The sequence below is a fragment of the Parasteatoda tepidariorum genome, chromosome 8, assembly GCF_982258835.1.
Source record: "Parasteatoda tepidariorum strain Cologne lab strain chromosome 8, Ptep-v5.0, whole genome shotgun sequence".
NCBI classification, from domain to species: domain Eukaryota; kingdom Metazoa; phylum Arthropoda; class Arachnida; order Araneae; family Theridiidae; genus Parasteatoda; species Parasteatoda tepidariorum.
Window position 1 is genome coordinate 64,867,371 of NC_141762.1, and position 13,948 is coordinate 64,881,318.

At 34.5% G+C, this 13,948-nt stretch overlaps 1 protein-coding gene across 1 annotated transcript in view; it reads left to right on the plus strand.

Moving 5' to 3' along the window:
* LOC107436152 (glutamate receptor ionotropic, kainate 2) overlaps positions 1 to 13,407 on the plus strand; it is a 37,861-nt gene extending 24,454 nt beyond the window's left edge. Inside the window, exons 10-15 of the mRNA XM_043040314.3 lie at positions 1,120 to 1,335; positions 3,153 to 3,514; positions 4,948 to 5,146; positions 7,117 to 7,342; positions 8,862 to 9,127; positions 13,123 to 13,407. Of these exons, the coding sequence (XP_042896248.2) occupies positions 1,120 to 1,335; positions 3,153 to 3,514; positions 4,948 to 5,146; positions 7,117 to 7,342; positions 8,862 to 9,127; positions 13,123 to 13,275 (1,422 nt within the window). The 3' untranslated portion in view covers positions 13,276 to 13,407. The remainder of the gene's footprint in view (positions 1 to 1,119; positions 1,336 to 3,152; positions 3,515 to 4,947; positions 5,147 to 7,116; positions 7,343 to 8,861; positions 9,128 to 13,122) is intronic.
* Positions 13,408 to 13,948: the final 541 nt, after the last annotated feature.

The window sequence follows — 13,948 nt, forward strand, 5'->3', positions numbered from 1 at the left end:
ATGAGAAACGAATATTGCATTACAAATTATGTAAATTTCAAAGTAGCTATAAAAAAAATATAATTTCTCAAACTGTAAAACCTATTATGAGCTATATCCTTATTTTCTTTACACTGGAAGCGAAAATGCATTCTGAAAAAGCTGATTACTTAAATTTTTTCAAGGATTTATAATAGTTTTTTTTTTCTCCAATTCCTGTAAAAAAAATTAAATAAATGTAAGAAATAAATTTTGGAATAATTTTTTTAAAAATTTCCTGTTTTTTGCATTAATTTAGATCTAAGAGAAACAGCTATTTATCAGTAAAATTTCCTTAATTTTCAAATTCAATTATTTAAAAATTTTTGAATATGAATGGAAAGAAAATTTCTTACTTTTTTTAGATTTTTTATTTCAGTGCAAATATAATTCCAATAATCCAACAGATTTTTTCAGCAACTATTAGACAATTTTTATAATTAAAAAGCGCCGGCCAGATGGCCGAGCGGTCAGTGTGCCTGACTGTGAAGCCAATGGCTGCGGGTTCGAATCCCGCTCAGGGCATGGATGTTTCTCTCTGTGTGTGTTCTCGATTGTGTGATGTGTGAATGTGGCCCACCCTATAAACGGGTATGTGGCAGCGTGGGTAATGTTGCTCGCCTCCATGACTTAGGTTCACAGGTGCCCACTGGGTAACGTTAAATGAGTAACACCTCCGGCATCTTCCTAGGCGAAGAACGAAAGTTCAGTGCCTGCCGTTAAAAAAAAATAATTAAAAAGCACTAAAAAATATATTTGCTTGTAATGAAAGTGTCAAGAAAATATATAAATTGGTCACCGGTGTCCATCTGCGTCACAGGGCTAAAAGTGATTTTTGGAACTTTCTCCAAGTACAGTAATACATTGCTGTACAGTAATACGTTGTTGTACAGTAATACGTTGCTGTACAGTAATACATTGCTGTACAGTAATGCATTGCTGCAGGTGGAGGTTACTTCAAAGCATATTAAATGAGTATGTAATTCCCATAATGTTTTCAAGATTTAAAAGATCAGTGTTGGTATTTAATAGTCACACCCCGTTATAATCCAATACCATGGATAGAATATTAATTGATAGTTGCAATTTATACTCACATAGGTCGATCCCTACACAATGTATGCAGAGTCATCTGAGAAGAAGGTTGGAAATGATCGATATGAAGGCTTTGCTATGGATTTGCTTGAAGCTCTCTCTGCGAAATTGCGCTTCACCTACGAAGTGCACGTGGTGCAAGAGAAAAACAAGTCCAATTACGGTTCCCAAGACGCAGTCACAAAAGAATGGAGTGGAATGATTGGAAGGGTAATGAGAGGTGTAAGTATCTAATGCATCTAAGGCATTTCATGAAATAAATAATTACAATCATGTCACAAAATGGATATATACTGAAGAGCCAAAAAAACTGTTATACCTGCCTAATATCGTGTAGGGTTCCCGCGAGCACGCAGAAGTGCCGCAACATGACGTGGCATGGATTCGATCAATGTGTGAAGTTATAATTGACACCATGAAGAATATAATTGACACCATGAATCCTGCCGGGCTGGGAGTAAGAGGGGGTGGGGATATCTTCTGAACATCACGTTGCAAGGCATGCCAAATATGTTCAATAATGTTCATGTCAGGGGATTTTGGTGGGTTCCGATACTCACGGTATACTCGTGAAATGGTCGTACGTGAAAATCCAAATTTCATTGCTATCTCGGAGATGCTATGTCCCATCTCTCGTGCGCCGACTATAACACCACGTTCAAACTCACTTAAATCTGTATAACCTGGCATTGTAGCAGCAGTAACCGATCTAAGAACTGTGCTGGACACTCGTTCTCTAATATACGCGTTGCCGATCGCAGAGCTGTACTTTGATTGGCTCCATACCCCTTTATTTGCATACTCATGCCTGTACCAGTTTTTTTTGGCTCTTCAGTGTATTTTTTTTATCTAGAAAAATTCCAGCTACAACTTTGTGCAAACCGTATTAAAAAATTCTGCTTAAAAAATACTTTTGAGAACTTCATTTATCAAGAGAGAAATAATGTTAGATACAAAATGTTATGTAAAACACGATACTCTGATGTCTATATTTAGTAAATTTATAATTTTTATTCAGGAACAATGCCATCAACATCAGGATTGAAATCTTTATACAAACAATTAATGTGGTTCATGTTATTAATATAGAACAAGAATAATTCAATCCTTTAAAAAAATCACCGTGGTAAAAATCGAGTAATGACACTGGCCTGGTTACTATCTTGATTAATCTGATTATTAAAAATTACACATTGTGGTTACAAGCAAGTATGCCTCTCTTGTTAAAGAAAACGAAATTAAATATAAACTTATGTTAGTTTCATAAAGAAACTGCTTTAGTTTCAATTTTAATAAAAAAAGGAGTATAAAGTTAACACATGAGTAATTTCAAATTAGTATATAGGTATGGAAAAAAAGCCTTATCGAAACCTTTGGACTCATTAACATAAATGGTGATGTTAGAAACAACAAAACCTGTTTCATCACGAGGGATATCAAAAGCAGTTGGAAGCTGATTTTTAGAACACCTGCAAGGTAAAACCCAGAATCTTGTTGATTAAATATTTTTTTTTATTATCCTACCTTACTCACCAGTGAGTTTTCAAGTCTCCCTATTCGGCAAGAAGTTCGTAAATAAGGGAGTGAATTGCGGATAATTCTGTTTACGTGCACATCTTTACGCAGTTGAAATACAAACTGATGAAATTAAAAACGCTGGAAATTAGACGCAAGAATTTATGCAGTTGAAATACAAAAAATAAGAAATTAGATTTAAGATTTATAGCAATTTTTTAAAAATTATTTTAGAGAAATTTTGTTTGAATGATAGTTTTATCAATCAAATAATAGTGAAATAGTTTCCTTGTTTTTAATGAATTATTAACGAACTTAAGATGGTGTTCAAATTACGGTGATTACAAGTTTTCGAGAAAGTTTAAATCATTTTTTTTTATATAAAAAGGAGAGCGCAACTGCTTAAAGAAAAAAAAACTTATATTTTTCACAAAATTGAAACTGTTCAATACGCTGAGAGGATTAGCAATAATTTGAATCAGATAATTTGTATAACTCACTGGCAGTATTTTTCTTTATTTCAGGAGGCTGACCTAGCGATCGCTGATTTTACAATTACAACAAGCAGGCTAGCAGTAGTAGATTTTACTCACCCATTTATGCAGACAGGAATTGGAATACTTTTCAAGAAACCCACGGAAAAGGTCACATCCTTGTTTTCCTTTCTTTCACCGTTTTCAGGAGGTGTATGGGTCCTTGTGATGGCAGCTTACACATTCATCAGTATCAGCTATTTTTTGGTGGGAAGACTGAGTCCGTATGAATGGGCTAATCCACACCCATGTCGACAAAATGATCAAGTGGAAGAGAATGTGTTCAGTCTTTTAAATAGCATGTGGTTTGCTATTGGATCACTTATGCAGCAAGGATCAGATATTGCTCCTACGTAAGATTTTCATAACTGATATGATGCTGTACAGTTTGTCTATGGAAAGAACTCCCCACGCCATGAAATCTGAGGCCGTCTGCTGCTGTGGAAACAAGAAATAGCGCATTTCAAAGAGGGGAGCTTCTTTCTTCGCTGCTTCCCTTTCGCTGACACGAACCTAAACCTGTCTTTAGTGAGGATCCAACACTCCTACTTGAAATAGTTAAAACTTGTTACCATAGTCACTGTTCCAGACTAATGACTGGGGGAGTTCTTTATATAGACAAACTGTACTCTATTCAACGTGAACTGATAGCGGAAGTGAACAAGAAGGCTAAACAGTGTATCACCAGCTTTATGTACTTCGCCGGTTTTTAGTTGAGATTCTTCTCATACTGATCTCGATTCAGATTAGCTTGGTAGATTAAGCCCTATTCAGACCAGCCGAAAGTTATGCGAAATGTCAGTTGGCATTGTTCACTTTCGCTTTCAGTTCTCACTGAAAAGTCCATTAAATAACGTTCGTTATGCTAAACCATTGTTAGAAATTTTAGATCATGTCCTGAAAATAATTCAAAATTTTGTGTCGTACACAAATTTAAAAAAATTTGTGCATGTTTTATCATTCAAAAAGACTCACATTTTTGTTCAAATCTACCAGTTTATTTTCGCTGATATAATGGTATATAATATTCGCTGATATAATTAACATTGGATGAAAAATTTAAAAAAAATAAGTTCGAAAAATTTACAAAATTTGCAACTGAAACAGTGTGCTAAATTGTGAAAAATTCAAATTATAACTACAAAATTCGATCCCCACACCCAAACTTGACCCCACCCTATAGAGTTTCCCCAAAGTAATGGATGGAGAATAAGTTAATTTCGATGTACTTAGTAATGTATTTTAAAATAATAAGAACTTCTATTTTTCCCTTTTCGATCTGACATATGTGTATCTCAAGATCTTCATTTTAAACAATTTTTCAAAATAGTTTCGTTTTGCGATTATAACGCTTAATAAAGTGTTTTGGCGAGGCAAATCGTTTTTTTTTTCAAGAAAAAAAATCCTTGATATAAAAAAAATGGTGGCTCCTTTCAAGATTTTAAAGATGCCCTAATTCCACAACATGGGGTAACTTTATGGCGTCAAGTTTGGTACCGCTGAATCATCTTTCGAAAATATTTCCTAAGTTTGTTTATGGATATTTATGCCTCACAAATTATTTGACCACTTAAATACTTTTTGGACCATCAAAAGCTTAATCCGGATTATGGCCATTTATCCGTGTCTGGCATTAGGAATTCTCGATGTAGTACATTTAATATGAGATAGAGAGTTCCCCTGAAAAAAGTGAAAAGGAAAAAAAATTGGTATTTCATATTATTTAGTAGGTTGTTTTTTTTAAATGCAGTTTGTATTAACGTTTTCATTTAAATTGCAATTTCAGAGCCATGTCAACTCGCGCAGTTACAAGTATTTGGTATTTTTTCTGTCTCATCATGATATCATCTTATACTGCTAATCTTGCGTCATTTTTAACGGTTCAAAAATTAGTATCTCCAATCAATAACGCCAATGAGTTGGCAAACCAGGAGAAGATTAAGTATGGCTGTCTTGAAGATGGTTCAACGCACAGATTTTTTAAGGTACAAATTTTCAATACATCATTATTAGACTTATTCAATTAAAATTATGCTCTTTGTGTAATTAAAATACTTTTGAAGCAGTGGGATTTTTTTATTATGTTCTTAACTAATCCTTTTTGGAGTACCTTTATATCCCTTTTGCTTAAACTGGTTGAGTTCAATCAAGCGTATCGTTACAATCAAATGAATTATAAATTTAAAATTGCATTATATGTTACGTGTAAAAATACTGTTTTCCTATTTCGGCGATGCAGCACCGACATTTTTTTAATTTCTCTCGAAATAATTACTAAATAACAATTTATTTAACCATATTCAACTAAAGAGTCAAATAACCATAAAAATAGTTCTGAAAATGTCCATAAAAATAGTTCTAAAAATGTTAATTATAAGAAAAATCATTTATTAACTGTTTTCACCTAAATCAGTCAAAGAACCAAAAAAATGTTTCTCCTCAACAAGGCCCACAGCCAATGAGAATCGAGCGCACGTTTTTCGAAAGTAGGAAATTAAGCTATGTGTGATAAGGACTACGAATTCATATTTTTATTTTCCATCATCGGATGCCTAACACATCTGCGAAAGTATGATAATATTTTAAATGTGTAGTAAACATTATGAAACCACTCAGTTCTTTGCACCTTGGGGCAAACTTTAGCCTCAAAAGCTAAGCTTGGGGAAAACTTAAAAGAAATGTTTGGGGCAAATTTTAGCCTCAAAAGCTAAGATTGGGGGAAACTTAAAAGAAATGCTTGGGGCAAACTTTAGCCTCAAAAGCTAAGATTGGGGGAAACTTAAAAGAAATGCTTGGGGCAAACTTTAGCCTCAAAAGCTAAGATTGGGGAAAACTTAAAAGAGATGCTTGGGGCAAACTTTAGCCTAAAAAGCTAAGCTGTCAATCTCATGAACGGTTGCACGGGGGTTCGAATCCCAGAGTTTACACCACAATATTTTCTCCATTCATTCAACACACAAGGTGTTTCCAGTGCCCTTCATGTCACAAATAGTGACTGGGCTGTTAGAATATGAAACTCTCATTCTCGTGTAGATGGTAGCACCAAAGATCTGCTCAATACAAAATATTCTAGTATTTCCCATCTCTAACGATGTATAGCCCAACTAAATAAACTAATTAAGCCCTATCCCAAAGTTCACTTGAAAAACGCAACTTAACCATCACCTAACTCCAATGCCTAATAGGTCTAATATGACCTACCTCCAGCATTCTGTTAAATATTATTATTACGGTTTCGAAACCATGATGTTTGTAAATTGTTACGAAACCTACAGTTTCGTATTCACGATTTTTTACAATACCAATTGTAAACGATTTCAAATTTATTAAGAGTAAGAAATGTTCCTAATCGTAAACTTTACGATTAATTGGATGAACTGCTGCCGGTTATTTTACCGTAGTTTTAGAATGGCAGTTTTAACAGTTTGAATAGTGCAGAAAAAATTTCATTCCACATTAAAGTAATTTCTAGCACATAAATTTTGAAGTTTAAATAATTTGATTTACTAAAAATAAATATTAATTCGATACAGCTTAATTTGTATAAAACTTATACTTCTGGATAAATTGAATAAGGTAATTATTGCAATGATGCAATTGACCCTTTGCAGTCCCTTATGTTATTCATGTAATAATAGGTCAACATATTTTAAACTGAATAGTTTGACTCAATGGTATTAAAATAAAAACACATTTTCAGACATAAATGATAAAAAATATCGTGTATACGTAAATTTTCCACATGAATATTATTATTATTTTCAGCTTAGTTTATAATCACATTCAGACTCTGTTACTCCCTTACCTAAAAATTGTGTATTGATAAAATGCTTATTTATTTTGAACATAATAATATAATAACGAGCGTATGTAAATGAGTAAAAATGAGGATTTAAAACAAAATAACTTGCTTTGAGAAACGGAATTTATTTTATTTTTATTTTTGCTTGTATAGGATGCTAATTTGACTACATATAAAAAGATGAATGAGTTTATGAAAAAACATCACGCTGAAGTTATGGTAAAGAGCAATGACGAGGGCATTCGAAAAGTAAAAGAGGGCAACTACGCATATTTGATGGAAGTTACGTCAATTGAATATAAAACTGAAAGAGAATGTAATCTTACTCAAGTTGGAAGTCCCCTGGACTCTAAATCATATGGAATCGCCATAAAGAAAGGTATGTTTTGAGATCTAAGTTTGATGTTTATCATACTTAAAGTTAAGTAATTGTGAACCGATGAACATAGTATTCTTTAAACAACACCTTAGCCATACATTTTCAACTGAATGCTTTTGGGATCTAGACTCTCTCTCACAGTTCCACCTCATTACGTCCTTTTGTTTATCGATCATTAAAAAAATTCGGGAAGGTTAGTATATTTACGTCGCACTAGAGCGGCACTATGGGCTATTGGCGACTGTCTGGGTAACATCCCTGAGGATGATCCGAAGACTTCCCATCGCAATTTTGATCCTCTGCAGAGGATCAAAATTGCGGCTACCAAATCAGGGGAGCCATCCCCTGCTTTGCATCCTATACATGCATCCCATGCAAGCATAGCATCCTATACAAGTAGCCCGACGACCTATGAGCGAAGTCGAACACTTTAGGGTAGAACAGTTTAACGAGGACCAATACTGCGCACTCTTGGTCCCTGCGCTGGCTGATCAAAGTGGTCACCATCCCACTTACTGACCGCAGCCAGTGATGATGAACTTCGATGTTCTTCTCTGAACCGTGCCTTTATGATCAGTCCACTGTGGGATAAAAAAAATTCGTAGCTATGTTCATAATTTGGAACGACCACGAAAAAAAGCCCCCAAAATAATGAAAACACATATTTTGCATTCAGTGCGTAACCATAACTGCTTGGTCAATATCTTAGCATTTGCTTACTTAGAATAAGGTGAGTTTTTCAATTTGCATCTTTCATTTTAAAATTATTCAAATTTCTGAATTAAGAAGGAAATAAATATTGAAAAAGTGAAACTGGGGTTTTAGGGGCCAGTATGTATGTCGCTGGCTTATTGAGAAACTTGCAGGCATTTTTGTTCTGCTTGGCCAAAATACAAATGTATCAGGTATTTTTGTTTTGCTTGGCCAATTGGAAAAGTCTGCCTCATACTATTTATTCTGATTAAAATCAGTCCATCTGACTTTACCTAATTAATTAATATGTGAATAGTTACTGAAACATCATTAATATATATATATATATATATATATATATATATATATATATATATATATATATATATATATATATATATATATATATTTTTTTTTTTTTTTTTTTTTTTTTTTCCTCCAGAAAACACCGAGACCATTTGAGGACTCATGTTAAAATTTGGGAATATTTTCCGTCCTCAAGGAGTTTAAAAGTTGAAACAATTAATGAAAATCGAGGTTTATCCTCTAGATTCAAAGGCGTTTGGTCAGCTTACCGATGGTACACTTTACCTCATACGTAGCTGGTCGCGAGCCTACTAGGGACCATTCTCACTGCTTGCGAAAATAAGCCGAAAAGACGAACAGGATGACTGGAGAATTTTTTTCTGGAAATTGAATTTCCCCATATCAGGTTCTCATTGATCTTAAGCGAATTTTCCGCATGCAGTGAGAAAGGTTCATTGTTATTTAACCTTTTAAACAAACATCAACTAAAGATTTTATTATTTTCGTTTTTATATTTTAGACCGACACAAATTAAGAGATTGGCTCTCGAAAGGGGTTTTGAAGCTTACAGAGGAAGGAAAACTTCACACATTCAAGGAGCGTTGGTGGAAGCAGAAAAAGGGTGGCGGAAGTTGCGTCGTCAGCAGTTCCGGTTCTGTAACTGAACTTGGTCTGGGAAATGTAGGAGGCGTATTCTTGGTCATGTTAATGGGAATATGTTTATCAGCTTGCATGGGAGTTGTGGAATTTTTATGGTTCCAGAGAAAACTACAAAAAACATCTCAGGTAAATAATGTAAGATATGATAGGGTTATTTAAAATTGTATCACTTAGGTTTAGTAAATAACGAAATAACAGTTCTTAAGTCTTTGCAATTTTTGATACATATTAGTAAACTTAATAAAATAATCGAAATACTCAAACACTTACAAATCTGTAAATGTTTAGGAGCAAAAGGGTGTATTATTCCAAAAAACTATTTTTATTTCATAATATGCTAAAAACTTCAATTATGGATTATTCTGCAGCAAATAACAAATAGTGAAGAAATTAAAGAGAAAAAAAGTAATTTTGTTCTATATTTAATGGATTGTTCTGACTTATTTTTGCCACATAAAAAAGAAAAAAGTTTCACTGGACTTGAGTTCAAACTTCGACAGTTCAATTTATAATCGAAATCATCAATAATAAGATTTATTATTAATCAAATGCCAGCTTCTAGCTCTTCAGTACTTTTTAGCAAAACTGTCAAAGTCTTTTAGTGCAGAGCAACTGTTGAAATGCTCAGTAGTCATGGCTTGTCAGGAGTTACATAAAAGACAATCTGATGAAGTAAGGTGAAATAAATGAGAACGTAGACAATCATGTCCGGTCAAAAGTTTAAACATGGCTACCGCAGTAGCACTGGGTGAATCCGTAACACTGTGAGTTCCCCAGAGTACATTCCAGGACTTATCTGTAGCAGCGTGAGATGCCAAACAATGGAATGATTGTTTGAAGATTCTTTTTGTTTCAAGTTCAGCGGAATGGAAGGACAGATCTCTACACGATCTCTGAAGAATATAAGTTCCATTTTTGGTCAAAAAGTCAGCCATTTCGTTCCCTCAAAGACCACAATGGGATGGGACCCATTGAAATGCAACACTTCCCTGAATCCTCTTCAGGAGTTCTCTACAGCTCAAAACAAGGGAACAACTATTTTCTGAGCTGCTTGACAAAGCCTGAATGGCAGAAGTAGAATCTGAAAAAATCGCAGCTTTCCCCGGCAGGGTAAGACGAACAGCAAGTTGTTGAAGAGCAACATGGATGACTTTGAGCTCTCCGTCAAAGTGAGTTGAAAATTACCCAGCATGTAGATAAGAGGAAAAAGTTTCACTAAAAATACCAGCGCCAGCACCCTGCGAGAAATCCAAGAGAGATCCGTCAGTGTAGACGTGAAGCTATTCATAAGAGGGAAAACGGATATTGATGGTTTCCATGGCAACAGCACGGAGTGCATTAGGGCTTGTGGCACGTTTCCGTACATCCAAAACTAAGTCCAATCTGAGATCGAGAATCATATATTCTAATGGATTTGCTAAAAACAGCAGTTCGTATGGCGCATTGTTGACTACATTATATTGGGTATTCTTACGAACACACTGGATGAAGTCTTTTTGAGTCTTCAAATTACGAGTCTTGCCACAGTCGCATTCTCGCCAAAATGAATTATAAGGAAGTCTAATTAGTCTAGTATACAGGATAGCTGCATTCTTCTTAATTAAATCAGTCAACGGTTGTTTATCACAAAGTAATTGCATAGCAAGTAGGGTAGCAAAGGCGGTAGTTTTAACTCCTCCTGTAATCATGAGAAATACCTGATTTTGAAAGGCATCAAGGAGTTTTAAGACTCCATCTGAAGCTGAGATCAGCACTTCATTGCAATAATTCAAACTCGGTAGAAAATATATCTTGTAAGTTAAGTTTAAAGTATCTCTTCCGCAACCCCATTTGACTCCTGCCATTCTCTTAAGGATAGGGAGTCTCTTCTTTGCCTTTGTTATGACATGCTCAACATGTCTGTTAAATTTAAGTTTGCAATCAAAGATGCAGCCCAGATAAGTTGAAACATCGTTATGTTGCAAAGTAGTACCCTTAAAAACAAGGCGGGGAGGGAAAGGTTGCCTATTTAAAGTAAAAAATTGTCTAGTAGTTTTCTTTAAGTTTACAGTTATATTGTTATCCATACATCAATAATCGAGTCTTTCAAAAGTCAAATTTAGGGTGATATTTTATCTGGATTGGTCCGTTTTTGGTGCGCAGCGCCAAATATTAAGGTCATCTAGAAAAAGGGCTGTATTAGTCAGTAATCATCATTCAATAGGTCAGAGAGGTCATTAATATAGATATTGAATAATGTGGGGCTAATCACTTAACGCTGGGGCAAGCCAGTTTCGCATTGTTTAAAGCTAGACATGGAGCTACCGAAATGAGTGGCACAGAAAAGCTGTGAAAGGAAGTTCTTAATACAGGATAGCATATTGCTGCACACACCCAAGGTCTGCAATTTTTTGATACATTTGAGCCTCCAGACACAATCGAAAGCACCCTCGACGTCCACGAAAACAGCTAGAATAGAGCTTCTCTGATCAAGAGCATCTTTAATGGACTGACTTAAAAAAGTAACTTGTTGGTTTGTAGATTTACTTTTCCTAAATCCAGCCTGAGTTGGAGTTAGAAGATTATGAGATTCAAGGTACCAGTTTAGACGAGACGTAATCATTTTTTCCGTAACCTTGGATAAAATATTTGTCAGCGAGATAGGGTGATAGCTGCTTGGATCGTCTAAGTAATAAGATAAAAATCATCAATTCTTCTTGTTCTTGCAACTGAAATATGCATGGAAAATGATACAGGATGATTATAAAATAACTTTGCAGTTATGCGTTTGAAAGAATTTAATAAATTTTGGAAATAATCATTATGATCTATGCGATCAAGAATGATGTTAAAAAATAATTTCGTCTCACGTTGCCATTATTTGTGACCGCTAACTGGAAGATAGTGTTGTTTAATACCTTTGAAAACATCGAAAAAATTACAAAAAAGGCATTTGTTGATTTTAAAATTGCTTGACATATCCGTCATCACATGTCTGACATAACCATAGTTTCTTTTTTGTTTGTAGAAAGTTTGTACCGAACTCTTTTCTCGTTAGTAGTCCCGAAAATGGGTGACGTTTGACAAAAGCCAAGTGTCGCATTTTTTTGTTCTAAAAAGATCGTTTGCATTTCATTTTAGGAATTTTATTGTAAAGATTGTGCTTTTATCAACAACAAAAAAAAAGTCAATCGGCTTTCCTATTTGAAAGTTTTCGAATTTTATCTATGCAATAAAACTGGAATCATTTTTAACACCATTTTTGAGAGCATAAATCGCAATCCCTATTTCCCTGAACGATGATGGCTCAGGTTATAGAGCGTTCACCTTCCAATGAGGTGACCCGGGTTTCTATCTCAGCGATCGCAGGTCGATACAAATTCCGTATCCGGCTTGCACCGACTACAGTGCTGACGGATCATGAGTATTAGAGTCCCTTTGCCATCAGGCTAACCGCGGAAGGGTTTCGTCGTTTTCTTCCACATGCAGGGGTTAGTTCCATCAAAATATCCTCCACAAAGGCAAAATATCTCCCATTATTTGATTCAGGAGTTCGCTTGAATCTCTTGGATTAGGTTTAGAATTACAAGGCTGCGGAACATTAGTAGTCGTAAACCGAAGCAATTGGGACGACTGTTCAACGGCTGTTATAAAATAAAATAAAATACCGATTCACTAAAAAATTTTCCCTTCACTTTAACAGTTTTCTTCCTTGAGGGTCATACATCGGAAAAATTATTTGGCCTCTTCAAAAGAGAATTAAACAGAAACAGAAAAAAAACAGGATTCTATTATATATATCCATAAGTCTTAAAATATTTCATTTTTGATGAGTATAATGATTTAATATTCTTTTCTGCGTTAGCGATTCCTATTTGATTTTTATTTTCTTCTTAATCTTTACTTTTATTATTATTATTCTCGTTATCTTCTCATGTTCTTTTCTACTATGTTAATGATTCCCGATCTTAATTTCTTTCTTTTTTCTTTGAATTTGAAAGCAAAAATTTCGTTTCCCCCCTTTTTTTAATATTTCGGAAAATAAAAACTGAATTGCAATATTTTGTTTGAGGGTATCATTATAATTTAACTTTCAAAGCAAGAACTTCTTGAATTAAAATTTGTCTTGCATAATTTTGCAGGAGTCTGTGTTTAAACTTTTGATGAAAGAAATCAAGTATGCTGTGACCTGTGGCAGTTCATCTAAAGCTGCTCCAAAATTAAAGAAGAAAAACAGCAAAGAAACAGAAGAAGAAGTTACAAAGACATTACCTGGTTATAACTCATTTTATTGATCATCCAAATAAATAAATTCCCTTTTATTGTTTTATATGAGATTTTTTAACACTTTTTTCCTAATGGATTGCTTATATGACTGAGTAGTGTAGACATTTTTTCACAAAATAATAAAAACCACACCCTTTTTATATTGTGTTATTTCTTTTTAGTTGTGATTTAAAGATTATTTTAATGGCTTTAATTATTGAGAGGCTTAGTTCCAAATTTTGAAATGTTTCTGATCAAGTTTCAAATTTTCTTTTAATATTGCAATATGTACTTTTACTCCAATGAAGATAGAATACATTGCGCTGCTATAGTGCGGCTTTCAGGAGAACTCCTCCAGATTCCCGTCTCGCGTCGTGGCGGATACTATGGATCGCTTCGAATAGGGATGTAGGGTGAATAGTTTTGTCTTAATCTTAGTGTAGGTTGTCGTGAGTAAACCAGTCGACGCCTTCTTTCCTCCATTTCACCCCCATTAGAACTGTGCTCTCACTTGTTACCATAGCAGCAGACAGCCCCAGACTTTCACTCTGGAGGAGTTCTCCTCAAAGCCGCACTATAATGAATTAAGACAAACAGCTTGAAAAAAGATAAATAATGGTCGCAAAGAACATCCCGTAAAGAACTGAGCATAGCTTAAGTTTATTGGTTAGTATAGTGTTTATCGGTTCGTATAGTGTTATT